Below are 23740 nucleotides of genomic sequence, written 5' to 3'. Positions count from 1 at the left end.
ACCTAAGCACACTTTGGTTTTAACAACTACATTTAAAAACAGAAAAGAAATCTTAGACAACAATCTGTCTTATTTCCAGAGCATGGAGATGTCACAATAAAAGTCTAGCCATGCTTGCTGCCAGAAAAACACCAACCATATATGAAATACCTATTTAAACATTTAGTGCTTTTTAAAATTGCAGGATTATTTACATCCTGATTTTTTTTCAGATTTTATTTTATTATTATTATTTTTTTTTACTTTACAATATTGTATTAGTTTTGTCATACATCAACATGAATCCGTCACGGGTGTACATGTGTTCCCAATCCTGAACCCCCCTCCCACCTCCCTCCCCATACCATCTCTCTGGGTCATCCCAGTGCACCAGCCCCAAGCATCCTGTCGATTTGTTTCTTATATGATATTATACATGTTTCAATGCCATTCTCCCAAATCATCCCACCCTCTCCCTCTCCCTCAGAGTCCAAAAGACTGTTCTATACATCTGTGTCTCTTTTGCTGTCTCGCATACAGGGTTATCGTTACTGTCTTTCTAAATTCCGTATATATGCGTTAGTATACTGTATTGGTGTTTTTCTTTCTGGCTTACTTCACTCTGTATAATCGGCTCCAGTTTCATCCATCTCAACAGAACTGATTCAAATGTATTCTTTTTAATGGCTGAGTAATACTCCACTGTGTATATGTACCACAGCTTTTTTATCCATTCATCTGCTGTGGACATCTAGGTTGTTTCCATGTCCTGGCTATTATAAACAGTGCTGCGATGAACACTGGGGGACACGTGTCTCTTAGAAGATGTATAACCCTTCTAAACAAATTTTGTATTTCCACGGCTTCTCTATTCTTTCTTCAACTATTACAGAAAAGTCTGCAGGCAGGCCAGCCTTTCCAAATGTGGCCAGAATCTGCTGGGGGATTCTCTAAAGCACAAACTTGAGGGCTAAATCTGCTTCTTCTGTCTACTCTTTATTGCGTTTTTTCTGTTCTGTCCTTCAGTGTATTCCAAGCTCGTCTGTCCATGGGCTTTCCCAGGCAAGAGTACTGGAGTGGGCTGCCATTTCCTCCTCCAGGGGATCTTCCCGACCCAGGGACTGAACCCCTGTCTCTTGTGTCTCCGGCACTGGCAGGTGGGTTCTTTACCACGAGTGCCAACTGGGAAGCCCCATTCAAATGAAGGGTAGCCTGATATTTTTTACATCCCAATGTGTTAACCCTCAAGGTCTCCAGGGTTGAAATTGTAGGCCATTAATTAGATTGTGGAAAGGATCTTTGTAGCTCAGACTCCTTTCCCCAAACGCACCATGGTCCCCTTCCCTGGGTCCTAAGATAAAGCAGTGCTCAGGGCCAGTTGGTCATCGTGCTGAATGAGGAACCATGAGATGTCACAGACCAGAAGGAAAAGATCCAGTTCCCCCAGGTAACCTCAGCTGGACCTGTCACTCTATTTCACTGAGCAATAAGGACTCTCTTCTTAACCTCCACGATATCATATGTGATAATAGTTATGACGGGCTTTTAACATTTCCAAGTGTCACACACATCTAATGCATCATCACAGTCATGTGATAGGGGGTTAAACATACTGCAGTTGATTCTCAATATTTATGCTTTCTGTAGTCAGTGCGAACACTGAATTAGTAAATACTGAGCAGTAAATACTGCTCCCAGGGGAAATGTAGGGTGAGGTTCCGTGAGCCCCTGGTCATAGCATTTCATCAACCAGTCAATAGGAACCTTGTTTTATGTGTGTTTCTATGTAAAGATGCCTTATTTAACATATGTTGCTGATTCATTAACATTGAACTCATGGCCCAAAGCCTGTAACTCATGCTTGAATGATAATTCAACGTGCTTTGTGAAGCACAAAGGCTTCTTGCATTTAGGAACAACAGACAGCACTTGAGCACTTCACTCAGAGCCATTCTGAACTGTGAAAGCACCAATAAAAAGCCCCCAAATGCAAAAAGATGTGGCAGTAAGTAGACCATGAACAGGACGATTGTTTACAGTAAGAGAGCTGAACAAGAAGGCAGTGTCGCCTTGTCTCAGCTGGAATGCGGGTGTTGGTGACACTTGTTTTTTCTGCTCTACACATCTCTGCAAATGACCACAGAGTCACCACTAGTAATTCTTGGGGTCTATAGATAAATCTTTACCAGTAGATGAATTCTCAAATATGAAAACTATGAATAATGATGATCGATTGTATGATTAAATTTTCTGTGTCTTCTGGAATAGTTCTGAATACCATAGTAAGAGGAATTTTGGCTTTCAAGGTGCTTGCTTATTTAGAAATAATTGGGTATACCAATGTACACTGTATGTCAAAAACAGGTGAGCTGAAGATTCGTGACAGAAAAAGATTCCCTGCTTTTGAGAACCTGGTGTAACCAAATACTAAAAATGTCATAAAAAACAGAACTAATGTTTTCTCACTGAATTTTAATGATAAACACTTTTGGGGGTTTGTTTTGTTAATGAAAAATAATTTAATTTTGGGAAAAAAGGTGGAGATACGATGGCATTGATTTTGCTTTCAGTTGAACAGTTCCCAGCATTTTCAGGGCTTATTGATTTCTTGTTTTTATGAGTGACTTGGCATTGAGGTCAGACCTTGCTTCATTTTTATAGATTAAGAGTCAAGACTAGATATAGTAACACTGCCTAAGATGTCTGAGTCCTGACTATGAAGTAGGCACTGTGATAAGTGCTTTACATTCATGATACCGTTTGTGATCTTCACAAGAAAGCATCGGACATCAGTACTACTGTTACCTACAGTTTATAGAAAACTGAAGCTCAGACATGCAGGGAGCCTGCTGTAGCTCCCAGAGTAGAGGGGGCAGCTGACCCCAGGCATCTGACAACACAGCGTGCATTCTTCATCTTCACTCTATGAAATCTCCTCTTCCAGCCTAAACTAGATTAAAAGATTTGCGTTTGGAGCTCTTTTATCTGGATGTTGAGAATGTGTCATTTGGTTACACTGCTGTAATTATTAATTGTATTTGTCAAAGACACGTTTGCCTGACCAGCCAAGATGATTATGCTATTGACAGTGTGTTACTTTGAAAACGATACTGAAGGAACCGGCCACATGACCTTGGCCCTGTCCCTCAACCTTTGTGAGCACCGTTTTCCTTAGCTGTGATGTTAAACGATTATGGTTTAATTAAATTATATCTTGGATGTTTCTATGACTGTATGAAGGTAATGATGATGGAAAAAACCCATACGGATGTCTAAGAATGAAAGCTATTAATGTGATTAAAAAAGAATGCGAAGGTAACCTTAAAGTATAACTCACAGGAGAAATGCCTTCTAAATAGGAGGCTTCCTTCAGCCTTGAGAAGATTTTGGATGTTAAGACTTAAATTTTCTTAAGGACGTGAAAAATTAGATATAATTGCTTCTCTTCAAGAAATATTATTTCTTGCCTATCACTTAAATAAGCTTTCTCATCAGGGTTTCACGACTTCTTTAATCATTATAATAAAAGCTGAAGGCAACCGAGGAGGAATTTCAATGAACTATTTGCCGTTTGTTCGTGTATCAATTTTGCCTCTTCCTACGCAGGAGACTGTCAGGGACTCTTTCTGAAAAGAGTAGCAGGCTATCTATCACATTTTTCTCTGTTTCTGTTAAAAAATGCAAAGGCAGCAAGTCAGGGCTGAACAAGGAAATGGTGTGATGGCTGCATCCTCCTCCTCCTTGCCCATCCCCCTTCTGCAGGATCTTGCGTACCAGCCTCTTGTAGACACTAAACACCATCCCACGAATAAATGAGTCCAGAGAAGAGTGTGGACTAGACTGTCTTTTACTTTGATTAAGTTCAGTTCAGTTCAGTCGCTCATTGGTGTCTGACTCTTTAGTACCCCATGGACTGCAGCACACCAGGCCTCCCTGTCCATCACCAACTCCCAGAGCTTGCTCAAACTCATGTCCATCAAGTCAGTGATGCCATCCAGCCATCTCATTCTCTGTCGTCCCCTTCTCCTCCCGCCTTCAGTCTTTCACAGCATCAAGGTATTTTCCAATGAGTCAGTTCTGTGCATCAGGTGGCCAAAGTATTGGAGTTTCAGCTTTAGCATCAGTCCTTCCAATGAATATTCAGGACTGATTTCCTTTAGGATGGACTGGTTGGATCTCTTTGCAGTCCAAGGGACTCTCAAGAGTCTTCTCCAACACCGCAGTTCAAGAGCATCAATTCTTCTGTGCTCAGCTTTCTTTATAGTCCAACTCTCGAATCCATACATGACTATTGGAAAAACCATAGCTTTGACTAGGCAGACCTTTGTTGGCAAAGTAATGTCTCTGCTTTTTAATATGCTGTCTGGTTGTTCATAACTTTTATTCCAAGGAGCAAGCATCTTTTAATTTCATGGCTGCAGTCACCATCTGCAGTGATTTTGGAGCCCCCCAAAATAAAGTCTGACACTGTTTCTATTGTTTCCCCATCTATTTGCCATGAAGTGATGGGACCAGAGGCCATGATCTTAGTTTTCTGAATGTTGAGTTTTAAGCCAACTTTTTCACTTTCTTCTTTCACTTTCATCAAGAGACTCTTTAGTTCTTCTTCGCTTTCTGCCATAAGGGTGGTGTCATCTGCATATCTGAGGTTATTGATATTTCTCCCGGCAATCTTAATTCCAGCTTGTGCTTCATCCAGCCTGGCATTGTGCATGATGTACTCTGCATATATGTTAAATAAGCAGGGTGATAGTATACAGCCTTGTCGTACTCCTTTTCCTATTTGGAACCAGTCTGTTGTTCCATGTCCAGTTCTAACTGTTGCTCCTTGACCTGCCACAGATTTCTCAGGAGGCATACAGATTTCTTACTTCGGTGATTTCTCTAAAATTGAAATTTGTATTGAGGTAACTTGAATTGCTTGTAGTTATAGAAATAATACAGAGAGGTTTCTTGAATATGTTGCCCAGCTTTCCTCAAGGGAAACATTTTGCAAAACTATTGTGGAATGTCACAATCAGGATATTGAGCTCGATACAATTCACCTTGGCACTCAGACTTTGTATCAGTGTGTGTGTGAGCATGTGTATTTGATTCCATACAACTGGATCACCTGTGTGGGCTTGGCCATTGACCGCTGCAGGCAGATAAGAAACGAATCCAACTGGTAAGACACCTCATGTTCCCCTTTCGTATCCACAGCCCCCTTGGCTTCTTTTCCCCTCCCTCACAAACCTGTCACCACTGCCGGCAAGCACTAAGCTGTCCTCTGTTTCTAAAATTTTGTCATTTCAAAGATGTCATGTAAATGGAATCATTAGGTGTGCAGTCTCTGGGGATTGGCCATTCCCTCAGAATAATTCCCTAGAGATTTAACCAACAGTAGTTGGCGCCTGTCACTGAGCAGTACCCCATGGTATGGAGGCGCCTGTCACTGAGCAGTACCCCATGGTATGGAGATAGCACTGGTATTATTTCCCGGTGGAGCTTTATTCTTTTTAGCTTTTCTGACTAATGACTGTGTCCTAGTCAACCCAAGATGCCATCTGCCTGGGGAGGTGGGCAAGGGGTAGAGGTGGGCGGGGGGTGGAGAGGGGAGAAGGGAGGATTCTTCCAGGAGTGTTCAGCTTCTGACATGCATCACGGGACTGCACATCCACAGAACACTCTGGAACTTGCCCAGAACAGAAATCTTCATTTTTATCTCCTGGTCCCCAAGCCACTTCTCTCCCAATGTCATTCTCAGTAAACAGCACCACCATTCACCGAGTTATTCAGGCCAAAATCCTGGGAAACCATCTTGGTCCTTTTCTTCCACCTATTACCTTCCATCTATCACCAAACACTGTGGGCTCTTCCTTCAACATATTCCTGTCCCGCTTGCTTCTCCACTGTTCCAGTGCTTGTTTCAGCACTAGACTGCCATCTGGTCTCTACAGCTGGAATTCTGCTGGTCCCTTCAGTCCCTCCTGCCCTTCCCCGCCCACCCCTGCTGTGGTTAGCACAGTGCCCAGCAGGTGGATAACGTTCCTATTACCTCAGCTGGATCAATGCTGAAGGGGGAGGAGAAGGGGATGACAGAGGATTGGATGGTTGGATGGCATCACCAACTCAATGGACATGAGTTTGAGCAAGCTCCGGGAGTTGGTGATGGACAGGGAGGCCTGGTGTGCTGCAGTCCATGGCACTGCAAAGAGTCAGACATGACTGGGCGACTGAACTGAACTGAACTGTCTGCTGCTTCCCACCTCACCTCCATCATGGTCTACGACCCAGCTAGACCCAGCTCTAGCTCTGTCTGTCTGTCCCAATGTCTGGCTGCTGGCTGACGCTCTAGCTCTGTCTTTCTGTCTGTCATCACTGTGGTCCAGCCACCCTGGTTTTCTTGCTGTTCCTTGAATGAGCCAGGCATATGCCTCTACCTCAGCCTCTCAGCCTTTCATCACCTTCCACACTTCCTGGGACACGTTCCCTCCAGCTGTCTGTACATCGCTGCCCTCACCCTGCTTAAACCCCACCTCTTCCCATCTCCTCTGAAAGCACTTCCCCGAATCCTCCTCTGTTTTTCTTCATCACATTTACCACTGGCTGACATCATACCACACAATTATTTTCTCAGCCTGTTCATGCCCACTAGGATACATGCCTCACATCAAAGGCATTTTCTGTTAGAGTCATTGTTTCATCGCTACCTCCTGGCAAACATAAGCAGCCAACATACTTCTGAGTGGATAAAGGATTTCCCCAAATTCCTTTACTCATACCTTTTAAGCCATCAAGGACAAAGCAGGCCACAGGGTCTTCCTGTGACACAGAGGCAACACTCATTCTTCCAGCCACCAAGGGAAAGACAAAAAGCTCTTTCTTAACTGCAGAAGGATTTGATGGAGGGAACATCAGCATCCCCTAAATCCTCTCTCCTGCCCAGGATCCATGCCCTCTTGCCACGACTGGGGAAGCAGAGTCTGTTTCTCTTCGCTTTGCCTCTGGATTTGGTCAAATGGCTTCATCTGGACAATGGCATGTTAGTGGGCAAGGCAAGAACAAAGGCTTCACAAGTGTTGACACTATTGTCTATTTCTCCGCCACCGGCTTGATGTGAGTTTGCCTGTGAAACCCTGTGGTCCTGGGAGGAAGTGGACCGGTGTATCACAGAGCCCTCAGCCCTTAGCTGACCTGCAGATCAGTGAGAAAAAGTGACTGTTGGAACTGCATGTTATCTGTACTTCTTTTTGGAGATAGACAGCTAACTAGTAGAACAAATTAAAGTAAGATTTCTTTTTTAAAAGCCCAAGAAAACTATGAGGAAAAGGAAGGCTCAGAGGGAGAGAGGACCTAAGCTCTGGCTCAGAGAGCGGGCAGGGGGCTTACAGGGGCAGGAGGTCTCCTGCCCAGCTTCCTGATGCGAGGCTATGGGAGAAGCCTGCTGTGCAGGGGGCTCGCACCAACACCTGGCCAGCCAGCCTCATCAGGAGAGAAAAGAAGAGTGAGCAGATGGGTTTCTGGCTCCTCCCAGCTGTTCTCTTGTAAGGAGTAAACTTTGAGATGAGGCTGAAGATTCCACCGTGTAGCTGTCGTGGGAAGAAGGGAGGATGCAACACAGACTCAAGGCTCTGCTCCTGCCCCCCAGTGCAGGACAGAAAAACAAAGGCAACAATGGCGGATGGTCTCTGGAAGCAGTGCCTCGGTCAAGGAGGGACTATAAGTTCATCAGCCTCAGATCATAGCATCCAAGGCCAGATGTGCACCCAGGGACCCAGCACTGGGCTGGAGGCCAGTTGATGGCAGCCTCTGCAAACTCAAGTGAGGACCAGTGATGACCCGCGTCCCTCCTTGTGATGATGTTAAAGGAACATGTAAGTGATACTGTCTCACTGCCCATCCCTTCTACATTCCATGCACCCGTGCACACTCACAGAAGGAAGCACGGGATGGGAAGGCCACGTGAGAGACGAGCATTGTCATTCAGGAGGATGAGAGATGATGGAAGGGACTGCTGAAACAGCCAAGTCAGACTGAGCAGTGAGCTGGACTGGACGCTGTGTATCTGCCCTTGCCACGCAGTGAGAGCAAAAGTCGCTCAGTCATGTCCGACTATTAGTGACCCCATGAACTATATAGTCCATGGAACTTTCCAGGCCAGAATACTGGAGTGGGTAGCCTTTCCCTTCTCCAGGGGATCATCCCAATCGAGGGGTCGAACCCAGGTCTCCTGCATTGCAGGCGGACTCTTTACCAGCTGAGCCACTCACCAGGGATGCCCACTCACCACTGACAGATGGAGACACTGTTTTGTCTGTGAACATCCGAGTTGTTTCATGCACGACAACGTGCAGCTGTGTGACAACCATAGCAACCCCACTTCGGTCTCCCTGCAGCCTCCCACTCACTTCCTGCTAATCATTCTCCACTCTGCAGATGGTGTTATCTTTCTAAAACATCAATCCGAGCAGGTTATTCTTCTGATTTAAAAACAATCCTTCCATGACTGCTTTTAGCCTCCAGGATAACGTTAAAACCTTAACGTGACTTGGGGCTGAATCCTGTAATATGGCATCACCTCTGCATTCACCTTGGATTCCAAAGAGGGCTGACTGTGACGCCCCGAGGCCAGTGCCTTCTTCTGGCCTGGGGTAGGGGCGGTGGGTGTGCAGGGTGGGGGTTGTGGGCCTGCACTGCTGAGGAATTAATTCTCAGGCAGGAGCCCTGAGTCAGGCCGGGTGGGAAGGAGGAGAAGCAAGGCCCTGGCTCTGCACTGTCCCCACTGTCCCCCGTGGTCCTGAGCGCCACTTACTCGCAACGTCAGTGGCCTGATAATGGCCATTCTTTTCCTGGTTTCACTTCTCCACTCCCTTACTGGGATTTCCTGGGCTCCTCACCCAAATAAGCTGGTATTCACATCCTCAGCCCCTTGCTACTACTCCACAAGGGGCTCCTCTTCTGACTTCTTCAAGAGTTCCTCCTGGGAGAACCTAAACATGATGGGTGACCGTACAGTTCACCAACACACTGGGCCACGTTTTTAGAGTGAATGTGGCCATTGCTAATAGTTCACCCTTGTCCTGGCCGGAGGCGACTGGGACGGTCCTGGGGCTGTCAGGACATTTGGACGTCCTTCAGAAGCATGTTTGGATCTGAACCCAGATTTCTGCTGCTGCAGTTTGATCACTTGCTTCTTCTTACTCTAGTTCCAACCCTTCTGAATGAAACTTGCTGCAGTTCCTCAAATTTCCCTTGCGGCACGCTGTGTTTTCAAAGACTGAAATAATACCGCCCGCCTGCACGCTCCTTCCCAGAGTGACCCTGTGACTGAGCCATCAAAAGAAGAGTCTGCTTAGCCTTTCCTGGGATCTGGGCTGCAGCCTAGATCTGGGCAATAGCCGCTAGTAAGGAGGGTGTGTGTGAGCTCTGAGGCTGGGTCTTAGGGACCTCCAGTTTGCACCTTTGCTTTTTCCAAGGCTCTTTCATAGAGACCAGCTGCCATGATGGGAGGAAGCCCAGGCAGCCGTGAGGTCGAGCCTTGGAGGTGGGGCCGGAGGTGGGGGGTGGGTCGGGGCGGAAGAACCGAGGCCCCTGGCTGAGAGCCCCAGGGAAACTCCTGGGCACCCATGTGATTGAGGCCACTATGCACCATTCAGCCATTCTTATGTCCTGGCTGAGACCACATGAAGCAGAAGAGTCAGGCCACAAAATTGTGTGAAATCATAAAGTATTGTTCAAGCCACAGAGTGCTGGCTGGGCTGTTGTACAAAACAGAGAACTGAAAACCTCTCCTGTTTCTGTCCCCTGCTCCTCCCCGTTCCTTTGCCCAGATAACTCTAACCTATCACTCAGATCTCAGCTTCTGTGCATATCCCCTGGGGTGCCTTCCCTTACCTCCTGGACTGGGTTAATGCTCCCCCTTCTTGCTCTCAAAGAACCCAGTATTTCCACCTTCCATTTATCCTGCCACAGGTCCTTCCACTTTGAATTGCCTTTCAACACTGGCTGCTCTCTTCCAGTTAGAACTTAAGCCCCTGTAAGAAACTGTGCCTGTCTTGGACATCACACGTGTTCCAGTGGCGTATACAATGCCTGGTGTGTGACAAATGATGATTACATACTTGTTTAATTATGATTTAATAAAAATAACTAATGTTTATTACATCTGTACTATGGGGCAGACCCCATGCTTCCTATTAAGCATGCATTATATTGTTGAATCCCGCAAAGCAGTGGCCATTACTATTCCTGTTTAATACATGAGGAAACAGAATGCCCAAGATGTTAGGTAACTTGCCAAAGTCAAATTATTGGTAAGTGACAGAGTAAGAATGCAAATCCACAAGTGTGACCACAAAGACTGCTCTTAACTGCAATCCTTCTGTATCAGTCAGGATGGTTAAGTTGTGCTGCAGTAACAGCCCTGTAGACTTGCTAACTTAAGAATGCAAAGGTTTTTTTTTTTCCCCTTTGGAGGCTGTAGGTTCATCATAAGTTGACATGGTGCTCTGTTCATTGTGGTCACAGAGGGATCCTGTCGAGGGAACAACCACTGTCTTGAGGTTTGTTGGCCACCGTATCAAAGGGACAGAAGGACCCCAGAAGGTCTTGCATCAGCAGTTGGGTGTTCTTGCCTAGAAACAGCACATGTATTTTCTACTCATCACATTTTTTGGCTAGAAATACTCACCGAGAAGCATGATGCCTACCAGAGTGGATCACCTCGTCCATGAATGAGCATAGCGGTATGCCATCCCTTGCTGTGTTGGGAGGCTTTGCCAAATTTTTGGAAAACCTTAGACTAAGGATTGCTTTACCAAGGATCATAATATTCACATTTGAGATACAACGGAAATCATAGGGTGGCTTCCAGCAGGTCTATCGCAGGTCTTCTATCTCATTGCTTCTATAGTGGTAGTCTGAAAAAAAGTTTCTGGGACCAAGACGACTCACTACTAAGTTCAAATGGGTCAGCACTGACCTTTAATTTGACCACTTCAGACCTTGCCTCTGATAAGCAGCCCTGGTCATTAAAGCAACAATCACTCGGCATTAGCTACTATTCAGCTTCTTTCCAAGCACAGTTTCTCAAGCTCACACAGAAGAATTGATACATTTTCCCTACAGAGTAGGTCTGTCTTATGATTTGGTACTACTATGCTACACGGCTTAATTTGAAAAACAAATAAAAGGCGGGTTCAGATTTTACTTTCCAAAAAGAATATTAAGATGAGTATTGCAATCCTGAAAACAGAGGCTGTTTAATAACACAGAATGTGCAGTGATGTGAGGAGCGGTCGATACTGACATTCTCACAGTGGTGCGTGACCTCAAGGAGCCCTAAACACAACTGTCCCTTGAATTCTCACATGGAGCAGGAGAACCTTCTCAGCTTTAGCACTGCAGTTTTCACCTTTCAAAAAAGCCACCATCAAAAAAAAAAAAAAAAAAAGCCACCATCATCTTACAGTTTCAAGGGTTTTCTAGGCTTTATGCAAGTTGGTCTCACTCAAGCCAGGAAACTCCTCAAATTACAGGACACATTTTAATCTAGCTTTTGTTTAATACTCTCGATATTGGAAGCTCCACTACTTCAAAAGAGTGGCCCCTCATTTTTGAATAGTTTTAGCTATTAGAAAGTTCTTTCGAACTGAAATTTTCCTCTCACTTGGCGACTCTGGTCCCTTGGAGTAAGCCTCTACAAAGCCTAATTCTTCTGTTATGGAGCAGTTGTCAAGACTGAAAAATGGATTCTTTCATATCTCTTAAATCATATCTTTTTATTGGTGTAAGTATCTCCAAGTCTGTTGATTTTTTTTCCCGTTATGGGTCCTTTACCTATTTGGTCTTCTTAAAAGACGTCTTAAAATGTGGTGCTTAGGATCGGCCAGGACATCCCAGCCGAGGTCTGCCCATACTTCTTGCTGTGCACATAATTCTCTTATTAACGTACTTCAGTGCTATATTTATTTAAAAATCAGTCACCACATATCAAAATGTCCATAAAACCAGCCCCGCCCCTGAGTCTTTCATGATACCAGGAGTCTTTCATCTTCTACTTATACGCTTCCTTTTTTTTTTCCCCTTCTGGTCTAAGTGCAAGAATTACGTTGATCTCTATTATATTCCATCTTATTATTTTTATCCTATCTTTCCAGCCTGTCAAGATGCATTTAAAGTGTTTTTTATCATCCAGCTTATTAAACCATCCCTCTCAGCTTTGTGGCATTTGCAAACTTAATAAACATTCTATTTGTGTCTTTATCCAAGGCACTGATAGAAATGTTGGGGAAAGATATGAGTAGCACAGAAGACTCTGCTACAGGCTTCCAATTGACTTAAAGATTCTCCTGAAAGACTATTAAATTTGTTTTGAAAATCAGATATATAAAGTCCATGACATCATTCAGCTAGTAAATGATGGACATAACTAGGTCTGGTGAAATTTATACTTTGCGAAGCTTTGCTCATTGCTAGGGATCCTGGCTTCCTCCTTGCAGGATTCAGAAATGTCACAACTCATTCCAAAATTCTGTTGCTGGTTGACAGCGTTCACAGTTTTATTTCTAGAATATATTTCTGCCGCTCCCTTTAGAAGTCACACTTGTCGTGGATTAAGTACCCTTCTTTCATCCTTTTCATGTGTCCTTTTTCAAGCAGTGCTCATCAAAGAGCTCCATGTGAAGTCCTATTAATTTATTTAGATACATCTCCTTTTCCTTCTTTTACAGGATCAGTTTCTGATTAGCTGATGACTCAACAACCTGGGGGCATGGATCACAAGGCGGTGTCAAAACCTTACTGGAGTACACGAGATACATTTGAAGTTCAGTTGTCTGATAGATATGTACATAGCTGGTGAGAGCATATTGGTTGCTTCTCACTGATGTGTATGTCAGCTTCAAAGAGAGATCTCACCAATCCTGCTCCTGCTAAGTGACCACATTTTTAAGGAACACTGGCTGGAGGAGATGGCAGGTGATTAGCCTAGCCAGGCACCCACACGTTTTCTGAGGTCCTCACTGTGACTCCTTAGACGGTACTAACAGAACTGATCTCCAAGGCATCAGATCTCTTCCTTGCTTCTTCATCCTTCTGAAAGTTGCAGGTGTTACCAGGAAGGAAGGTCTAGCTCTTGGTGTCACACACCTGTTTCAAAGGCCTCCTCTGCCAGTGACCAGGGAGATGTTAAGCCAGTGGTTCTCAGTGGGCAGTGACTGTGCCCTCGGGGGAGCGTTTGGCCACATCCGGAGTTACTGATGGCTGTCGCAACAGGGGGTGCGACTTGTAGCCAGTGGGTAGAGCATCGGGAAGCAGCTAAGCACCCCACAAAGCACAAGTCAACCACCACAACGAAATATTGTGTATCTGACCCCAAAAGGCAACAGTGCTGCTGCTGGGAAACCTGCTTCAAGAAAATGACCTTCCTGAACCTTCATTCCTTTTCCCAAACAGTGAGGGTAACAGTGGTCCAGGCTGGTGTCCCGAGGGCTATAGGCAGCACTATATAGCAAAACGCATACCATAGTGACTGGCACAGAGCCAGCATCCAAAGACAGTCGTCATTTTTTTTCTTTATTATTACCAAGTATTACATGGGATATTTCTTAAGATGTTATTCGCTTCATACTAAAAAGGTAGTTTATTTACTCCACAAATATTTTTTTGAGCACTTGCCGTATGTTAGGCACTGATGTGGCTGCTGCAAACAGAGAAATTAAAAAGGAAGAAGGCAACACTGTTAGCTTTCTGTTAGCTTCAGGAAGCTAACAGGTTGCATGTAGGCACTGTGTTCCCATTTTGTAACTGACAGACCGAGGCCTTGGGAGGTTCAAGTACTGAACCCAAGGGTTCAATGCCGATGAGGGGCAGAGCCCAGATTCAAACACCAGTGGTGGCTACAGACTGAGGGCTTGTGTCTCTCTAGATTAGTATGTTGAAACCCTAATCTCCAAGGAGATGGAATAGGATCAGATCACGAGGGCAGAGCCCTCCTGAATGAGACTATCGTCCCTCTAAGAAGAGCCCCATGGAGGAGGAAATGTCAACCCACTCCAGTATTTCTCCCGGGATAATCCCACGGACAGAGGAGCCTGGTGGGCTGCCGTCCATCAGGTCACAAAGAGTCGGACACGACTGGAGAGATTGAGCACACGCACACAAGAAGAGATGGGAGAGAGCTTACATCTCTCCATCGCATGAGGATACGTCGAGAAGACAGGGGTCTGCAAACGGGGAGCTGGGCCCTCACCAGACGCCCGCTCTGCTGCTACCTTGATCTCCAACTTTCCAGCCTTCAGAACTTGTGAGAAATAAACGTCTGTCGCTTAGCTGTCTAGCCTGGGGGATTTAATAGCAGCACAGCTGACCAGCTGACTGCCACACCCTCTCTGCCTGATTCCAAAGCCGACATGCCTTCCACTGCGTTATTGTCAGACGCCTGCCTTTAGGAAAACGAGACTGCAAGCTGTGTGGGAAGATTTCACCTCTGTGCTAGTTTTTTTGTCTTAGCACCCTCATCGGCACCCTCTCACGCTGCAGGACGCATCTATGGTGATAACCTTATTGCTTCTTCCCCTTCTACTCTTTATTAATTAAATAAATATTTATTGAGCACTTGCTCCTCGTTCCCTTGGAGGAGGAAATGGCAATCCTACTCCCGTATTCTTGCCTGAAAAATCCCCTGGATAGAGGGGAGCCTGGAGGCCTATTGTCCGTGAGGTCACGAAGAGTGCTCCTTGTTAGAATGCAGTGGAACTTCGAGACCCTGTCTTGCGGCCTGCAGAGAGCTCTGGGGCTGGTGTGGATGAGAGTCAGTCTTGAATAGAAGTCTTGTGTGAGACCCAAAGCGGCACCTTAACTTAGCCTCACGTGCCTGAGGCCATGAGGTCCCCTCCCTGTTGGGGCTGTGGATGTCCTTACAGGTTTCTATTTCTTTATGCAACTCATCACATGCTCAGTTAGCTTATTTACATGGCAAAATTTTCCTTTGGTGAACAGAAAAGTCTGGGGGTACTACTCATATACCTGAAATTCATATAATGGTTTTAGCTCAGCACATCTCTAGCAGAGTCAGTTCTTACCTACAGAAGATTTCTCTTATGATGTTATTTGTTCATGACCTTGAAGGTTCGTGCCTCATTGCATATTGCAAGTTTGCTTTTGTGTCAGTTTAGCCACCTGACTTGAAATACTGATGAACAACAGTGTTACTCATAGTGAAGGAAACTGGCATTCACCCAACATACCTGTCAAACTTGGCTTTGCAAGTTTCATGAAAGAAATAAAGTCCATTGTTTCTGGTATATTCATGCTGGGTATTACTTAAGGAATTTCATAGTGCAGTGTCTTTAGGAATATCACAGTATCATAGTGTAGAATTTGTTTGGATGGAATCAGCCCTGAAGGAGCACTTAAAATATCCTGTTATTCTTCACTGAGTTGTGGAATGCATACGGCGGCAAGCGGGCACTCACCGACATCTCAGGGTCCATGCCTACAGACACCAAGGCTGTACGCCACTAACTATATTGGCATGTGTAAATAAATTATGACGGCGTTGCTTGTCTTTCCTCTGCGTTTCCTTCTGGACCTTGACCCTTAATGACTAAACCTTTTGTTTGTGGACTCTCATCAGAGAGACCCAGCTTCAAAACTCTGCTTTACCATACATCAATCAAGTAACTCTGGCAAACTGACCATCCTCAGCTTCAGTTTCCTCATCTGGAAAATGAGGAAACAATCACACGTCTTGCTTCACTGAGTTGCTGTGACATTACGTTGTCACATTTACACACGGAAGATGATCAGCACGATGCCCGGAACAGCAGGTGGCCCGTGAGTCTGGGCTGCCTTTCTTTTTCCACTCTCACCCACTGATTAAAGTACCGCCACTCCCTCCTGGCTTTCTGCTGAGGGCGTGGCCCTTTCCTGGGACCCGACCTCCACCTCTGTTTGCCCGCTATCTTGCCTGGTGCGTCCCTGGTCCTAAGTCCTGGAATACATTTTGCTCTTGGCTACTTTCTGACATGGGATGTCGGGCTTGTCCCAACCTCTGTTGCTCCAATCCTCTTCTGTCTCTCTGTTTCATTCCTAAGCCCACCATCACGGAGGTTACAGCACGGTGGTCAGGAACACAGACACAGGTATCTGACTGTCCCGGAAAACGTTTTGATTCCACCCTTAAGTAGGTGGCCTTGGGCATGATACTTAACCTCTTGATGCCTCAGTTTTCTCAGCTGTAAAGTGGAGATGATACCTTGATTATCTCAAGGAATTACTAAGAAGATTAAATGTGTTTGTGTATCTGAAGCACTTGAAAAGGATCTTGGCCTACAGAAAGTTCCTCTCTAAGTGTAGACTATTGTTACTTACTGTTATGGATTGGGCCCCCTGTTCTTTTCATTATCTGCTAGGTTCCCCTGTCCCCGTCTTTTAAAAATGAGTGCTTTTAACAATTAAGAGCATTCTGATCACAGAGCAGCCCCCTCCCCCAGCTTTGGCCAGCACATCACCCACTGTCTTACGAGTTCTATTTTGTGTTCATGATATAGAGTTCTCTTACAGAAAAAAAAATGTCATTGGCTTTATATTAATCATTTAAAATATGTAATCACATCCAGAGTTAATCTCGACAGCACTGATCTGTAGTAAAGAGAAGGGCCAAGTGGCTTCTAAATTCACAATCACACGTAGGGGGGTTCTGTCACAATTTCCCGATTCCTATCAGCCTTCTGATTGCAAATAATATAGGCAGGGCTTCCTGGGTGGCTCGGAGGTGAAGAATCCACCTGCCAGCGCAGGATACATGGGTTCTATCCCTGACCCGGGGAGATGTCAGATGCCGGGAGCAACTAAGCCCGTGCGCCCCAGCTACTGAGCCCGTGCTCCAGAGCCTGGGAGCTGCAACCATCGGGCCTGTGTGCCACAGCCACTGAAGCCTGAACACCCTAGAGTCCGTGCTCTGCAACAAGAGAAGCTCCTGCAGTGAGCAGCCCGTGCACTGCAGCTAGAGAGTAGACCCCACTCGTTGCAGCGAGAGAAAAGAACCAGCAGCAACGGAGACCCAGCACAGTCCAAACAAGAAACCAGTGAAAAAATTAATAGCAGGCATCCTTCTCGACAGGGAGAGGAAGACAGAACCATGTTGCATACTTAGAATAGGAAAAAGTTACATTCAATCTTGTTAGTGGGTAGAGCTCTGTAACAAACCAAAGAACAGATTTTAGGTAAAGAAACTGGGAGCAGATACACGGTTTCACCTGTGTTTTAGTTTATCACGCACCAAACGACACACATTTTATCACCATCACGGATGTAGGAGCCTCAACCACCAATTACGACGCATTTTGAAGGCCAATGAGCAGCTTTAGGAAATATATGAGGAGTTTATCCCAAATTTCTTACCTATGACTTTTCCTAGGAAGAGCGACTTGGGAGAATTGAAGACTGTGTCGGATGAACTTGGCAGGTGGTAACTCACGGAAGGATAGTGATCCAGCTGCAGGAGGAAAAGGAGAGACACTTTTAGAACAATGTCACATCCTGCGTGGACTCGGATCTTCCCTGGAGGATGATGTCAGTCTTCCAGCCCCAGTTTCTGGATCTTATTTCATCAGTGCTAACTCCAAAATACCAGCCTGAGAAGACAGGAGTTCACCCCAGCCTTTGCTGGGGTCACTAGAAAATGATTTGAGCTTGTACATGAAGACCCTTTATGCGTTCTTCTCCAACTCACGCACCTTTTCTGTGGCTGCTGGACCAAGACCCTTACTCATTTTAATAGAGTAAAATCTGCTTCATTCGGTCTCTAGCATTGACCTCTGAGCCAGAAGAGGCTACATGTATAGTGACTTTCTTTAGGATCATCTTACTGCACTTATTTCTCCCCCATTTGTGTCTATCCACCGGGACACCAATATCATTCTTCAGAATATGTGTGTGTGTGTTCAAATGTGAATATGAATATATTAAAGTATGTGAATACGTGCGAGGCTTCCCTGGTGACTCAGACAGTAAAGAACTTGTCTGCCAATGCAGGAGAGGCAGGAGATGCAGGTTCGATCTCTGTATCGGGAAGATTCCCTGGAGTAGGAAAGGGCACCCCACTCCAGTGTTCTTGGCTGGGAAATCCCACGAACCGAGGAGTCTGGTGGGCTACAGCCCTAGGGCCACAGTCAGTCAGACAGCACTGAGTGGGCACGCATGCAAGAATATGTACATTCAAATGCTGAGATATCTGGGTCACAGTTCTCTTGCTTGTCCAAATGAGGGTGATTTCTCCTTCCTGCCACAGCGCAGGGACATCAGAGCCTGGAGAGGGCAAAGACACCACTGCCCTAGCAGAGCTGACCTTTCAGAGTGGAGCTGGGTTGGCAACAGAGGGAGTTAAAAATGAGGCAGATGGGAAGAGCTTACAGACAATGGCTGTTACATGTCTGATTACGCTTCCCATGCAAAAGTGTGAGCGCCGCTGTCCCTGAATCATTTGTGCCCTAACTGGCTATTCTTGCCTTAGCTGAACTTTCACAACTCAAACATTCTAGTTGTTTCTCCAACTGTGAGCTCCTAGGACTTTCTGTGTTTCTTTGTAACCACCTGGGGGAAAAAATCTCTTTTATATCCTTTTGTTTTTCTGAAATGAGTTTAATACCTGCTCAGGAGAGCATAAGGTAAGGTGTGGGTTAGAAGGAAACACTTCTGTCCTTCTATGCAGCAGGTCCTTCCTGGGGGAACTGCATGCAAGTAGCTACTTGCCGGGGCATGAACTCCCCAAACCAGACTCGCTAGAGATGGGCCAGCACGGGCAAAGCTGCAGCGTGCAGGCCTGCTTGGGAGGCGAAGAGCAGGGGGGAGGACAGGGAGGCAGGAAGTGTGGGGAGGGGACCAAGCTCACTGGCCAGGAGGAGGACTGGCCGCTTTGAGGAATGATGGTTAATTATTAATGACCACCGACACCGGAATCTTGAGACTGCTTACTCGAAACCTGGAGCTTATTGAATATTCAAGATTAAGAGTCCAAGAGTCATCGCAGCTTAGGAATCTGGAGAGTTCTGACCTGCAGGACTGGTACTGTGAGGTTCTTTTGTGCCTGGGTATCTGGTAGCACTGTGATAAAAGGCTAAAAAAGCATGATTAAAGCCAACATTGGCATGTTCAACTACAATTTTTAAAAGTTTGCTATGATTTCAAGTGCTTCATTAATAAAACACATGTCCTGGCCAGGGAACCTTAAATATTAATATTTTTCTACTTTATTGTTTCCCTGGGGGCAGAGGCGACTATCAGTTCAGTCGCTCAGTCGTGTCCAACTCTTTGCAACCTCATGGACCGCAGCACACCAGGCCTCGCTGTCCATCACCAACTCCTAGAGTTTACTCAAACTCATGTCCATTGAGTCGGTGATGCCATCCAATCATCTCATCCTCCGTTGTCCCCTTCTCCTCCTGCCTTCAGTCTTTCCCAGCATCAGGGTCTTTTCAAATGAATCAGTTCTTCACATCAGGTGGCCAAACTATTGGAATTTCAGCTTCAGCATCAGTCCTTTCAATGAATATTCAAGACTGATTTCCTTCAGGATGGACTGGTTGGATCTCCTTGCTGTCCAAGGGACTCTCAAGAGTCTTCACCAACACCACAGTTTGAAAGCATCAATTCTTCAGTGCTCAGCTTTCTTTAGAGTCCCTCACATCCATACATGACTCCTGGAAAAACCATAGCTTTAGATCTTTGTCGGCAAAGTAAGGTAACGGCTTTTTAATATGCTGTCTAGGTTGGTCGCTGTTGCTAAATAGCAACTAGCTGCTTTGGCGCCATCTGGTGGCATACATGGGGAACAGCTATGGTTCCTCCATCCTCTTAGCACCTGTTGTTAGGGAGCTTAGGGTTGCCGAGGGGAAGGGATAGTTAGGGAGTTTGCACAGGTCATGTACCCACTGCTATATTCAAAATGGATAACCAACAAGGACCTATTGTATAGCACAGGGAACTCTACTCAATGTTATGTGGCGGCCTGCATGGGAGGGGGGTTTGGAGGAGAATGGATATATGTGTATGTATGGCTGAGTCCCTTCCCTATTTACCTGAAACCGCTACAACATTGTTAATCAGCTATGCCCCAGTACAAAATTAAAAGCTTAGTTTGAAACAAACAAAACAAAAGGCTTCCTGAAATAGTTACATCATAACAGTATGTAGTAATCAGTATGCTACCCTATTGCACTTGACAGAGTTGGCTTTTGGCACATTTTATATTCTTTTTACCGAGCTCATGTAAAATAAAATTGCTAGCTTGTCATCCATAGATTACTTTCATCTCTTCCCCTTCCTTCATATATGCAGCTGATGACTTGAACCAAAAGCTAAAATTTATCTATGTTGTATTAAAATTTATTTCTTTTGCTTGGAAGAATACAGACTACTCAGAAGTTTTTGAATCTTGATTGTGCCATCAGTGATTCTGCCTGGCATTGATTTATCTATAAATCCCACTATCACCCTTGGGTCTTAATTCATTAATGAAGCAATAAATGAAAAAACGTTGGGCAGGAATCTCAGCGGGCAGTGATCTATCATTCTGATACAAATCACTTGTTTAGTTAGGAAAATCTTTTGTAACAACCGAGTCGGAAAACGACAAACGCTGAAGATACACAGGAAGGCTTTAACATTGATGGAGATTAAACTCCTCGTGTCTGTGGCAATTCTGTGATGGAAGAGGACCACAGGAGGAGAGCTAAGAGGGAAGAGGAGTCCGCTCGAGTTTTCCTTGTCGCTCGTCTCTCTCTCTCGCTCCGTCCTGCTTCGTACCCAGAAGGAAGGGCGTGGGAGGAAAGGATGAGGTGACGAGGCGGGGACGGTGGGAAAGGGAACAGCAGCTCTGGGACCCGCAGATGCAACTAAATTAGGGATCCCGGACTCTGGGGCGATGAGCTGTGGGATGTAGGTGGCTCTAGAAGCTGGAAAAGGCGAGGAAGGGGATTCTCCTCTCCGAGCTTCGGGGCAGCCAGCCCAGCCAGCAGCAGGTCATCCGCTCAGTGATGCTAACTGGCCTCCAGGACCGTCAGGCAATCCCTCAGGGTTACCCTAAATCCGCAGTAAATTGTTAGAGCAGCGACAGAAAACCAATCCCGGGAATTAAAAGAAGAGCTTGTGATATTAAAGCCAGGACTGAACAGCGCCCTCTCCTGGCTTGCTTCTCAGACAACCACGCTGGTCCTGCTCTTGCCTTCCTGCCTCCCAGACAGAGATTGTTAGTAAGATCGATTTCTGAGCTGCCCCGGCTTTCTGGGAGCATCCAGCCCTGCTTTCCGGAATCCTCCCCACATGAGCCCCGTCCCGCAAATAAGCTGTCCCTGCCTCTCTCCCAGTGACACCCCCATGGAGGTCCCTGGGATGTGAGTCTCTTTGTGTCGGTAATGAATTTGTTGCCTCCTTTCTGTATATGCTCTATGATTAATGTGAGTTCCTTTAATTTCCTTTAAAGTGAGCAGAATCTTAAACTTTTCTGGTAGAGGGCCCTGGACGAAAAGCTACGACCAACCTAGACAGCGTACTAAAAAGCAGAGACATTACTTTGCCGACAAAGGTCTGTCTAGTCAAAGCTGTGGTTTTTCCAGTAGTCATGTATGGATGTGAGAGCTGGACCGTAAAGAATACTGAATGCCGAAGAATTGATGCTTTCTAACTGTGGTGCTGGAGAAGACTCTTGAGAGTCCCTTGGACAGCAAGGAGATCAAACCAGTCAATCCTAAAGGAAATCAACCTTAAATGTTCATTGGTAGGACTGATGCTAAAGTTCCAATACTTTGGTCACCTGATGTGAAGAGCTGACTCATTGGGAAAGACCCTAATCCTGGGAAAGATTGAAGGCAGGAGGAGAAGGGGACAACAGAGGATGAGATGGTTGGATGGCATCACCAACTTAATGGACATGAGTTTGAGCAAGCTCAGGGAGGTAGTGAAGGACAGGGAAGCCTGGCAGGTCCATGGGGTCACAAAGTCGGACACGACTGAGTGACAGAATAACAAAGGGAGCCCTGGAGGGGAGAAAGAGCTTCTGGAAATTTCCAGTGCTGGCTTGGGGGTGGGGAGGTCTGCCTAGGGCCTGAGGTCTGCCTGAGCCTCAGACCCAGAGTGTGATCCCCCTGTGACCCTATGGCCTGGTACCCATCTGTTTACCCTGGAAACCAGCACCCCTGTGAGCCCTGCGTGGGCCGCGTGCTCTGAGACCTCCTGCCTCCAATCTCACACATGCTCACACGTGTGCACACTCCTCCAACTCCAGAGAGTGGCCTTTCAGTGGCCCAGCAACCCCAGACCAGCTCCAGCCTCGCCAAGCCAGAGCTTCTCTGCTCTCTGCTCTCTGCTGGGGGGTGGGGTGGGAGGGGGTGGCACGCACACACGTGGTTTCGGTCTTCTGTTTGAACCCAGATCCACGTACTGAGCCGCTACTGTGTGCTAGGCTTTGTGCTGGACTTTTCACGTCCTTACCTCATTTAACAGACATGGAAGAGTGTCCTTTGCTTTGATATGACAAAAAGCATCTCAACTCAGAAAGGGAGTTGGCTGGCCCAACTGATACGCTAACCCGGCTACACCTGGGTAACCACAACGGCGACCTGTGAGTGACAGGCTCCTGAAACAGCCCCCGTGGCTCAACTGGGGAAGGAAGAGCTCAGCTACATTTTAAGTGTTTACATTATAGGAGAGAATGCGTTAAATCAGAGAAGGCAAGTACGGCTCAACCTGCAGAGCCGGAGAACACATCATATTAATACCGGTTCACTCACGTTACCAGGTGGCTGCCACTCTGCCAGGGAACCCTGGTGCACTCGTCATGGGCAAGTGCGATCAGTTCAAGGCAATTTCTTCAGGGTCCAAGCGAGCTACTCCAATGTACATTTAGCTGATGGTCATCTCACCGGCAGTTAAGAGGCAACGAGAGCTGGTGTAATAGAGACGCACCGAAATTAAAGGCTGTGACACCATGTGCCCAGGACTCCCCTAAGGGGACACTCATCTGTGTGACATTTACCGTCATTGTGACTCGGGCTGGGGCTCCAGCCTCACACACAGTTCAGAGCTTTCGTGTCGTCCAGGTATGATTTTGTGATTTCAATTCACTGCCATTTTAAGCCACAGTTTGTCTCAGCAGAGTGGGAGGGGATTTCTTCGCCCTGTTTATGATTTGGGGGTGAAATGGAGGAGGTGGGGAAGGAGGAGGGAAGAAAGGCTGAGCTACCGTACGGTCACCTCTAGCCATCCGAGGGCCTGGCTCCCTGTCTGGAGACAAAGGGACACGCGGCACCACCTTGAGGACACGAGAGTCAGTGACCCACCCCAGGTCACAGACTGGAAGTGGCGAGGTCAGCCTTGAGATCGGAAGTGGCGAGGTCAGCCTTGAACCGATGTTAAACTCACAAGGAATGTTCTTTTCCAGAGTCGGTTAAGGGTTGGGAAATAAAGGCTTTAAGAGACAGACCTTCCTTTCTTGTACGTGTGCACAGGTTTCCTTTCAGAGTTATCAGCAATTTTCATTTATGGCTTGATAAGCAATTTTAAAATGAGGAGCATTTACGTACTTATTATTGTCATCATGCCTTCATCATGGAAATGTAGTCAGTACAATATATTTTGCCTCATAAGGTCTAGTGCGACTGAAATCCTGTGGTATTGATGCAATTAAAAGAATTAATGAGCCCATTTGGAGGCTTGTTTTTATATAAAAAATTTCTCAAAACAGTAAAAAGAAAAAAAAAAGAGCTCTCAAATGTTAATC

General features: G+C 46.0%; 1 protein-coding gene across 1 annotated transcript in view; it reads right to left on the bottom strand.

Annotated features, from left to right (window-relative positions):
* CNTNAP2 (contactin associated protein 2) overlaps positions 1-23740 on the bottom strand; it is a 2342027-nt gene that overhangs the window by 127420 nt on the left and 2190867 nt on the right. Inside the window, exon 22 of the mRNA XM_042248972.2 lies at positions 17368-17461. Within this exon, the coding sequence (XP_042104906.1) occupies positions 17368-17461 (94 nt within the window). The remainder of the gene's footprint in view (positions 1-17367; positions 17462-23740) is intronic.

This window comes from Ovis aries, chromosome 4 (genome assembly GCF_016772045.2).
Source record: "Ovis aries strain OAR_USU_Benz2616 breed Rambouillet chromosome 4, ARS-UI_Ramb_v3.0, whole genome shotgun sequence".
Lineage (NCBI taxonomy): Eukaryota > Metazoa > Chordata > Mammalia > Artiodactyla > Bovidae > Ovis > Ovis aries.
This window is presented reverse-complemented; position numbering and strand designations above follow the sequence as displayed.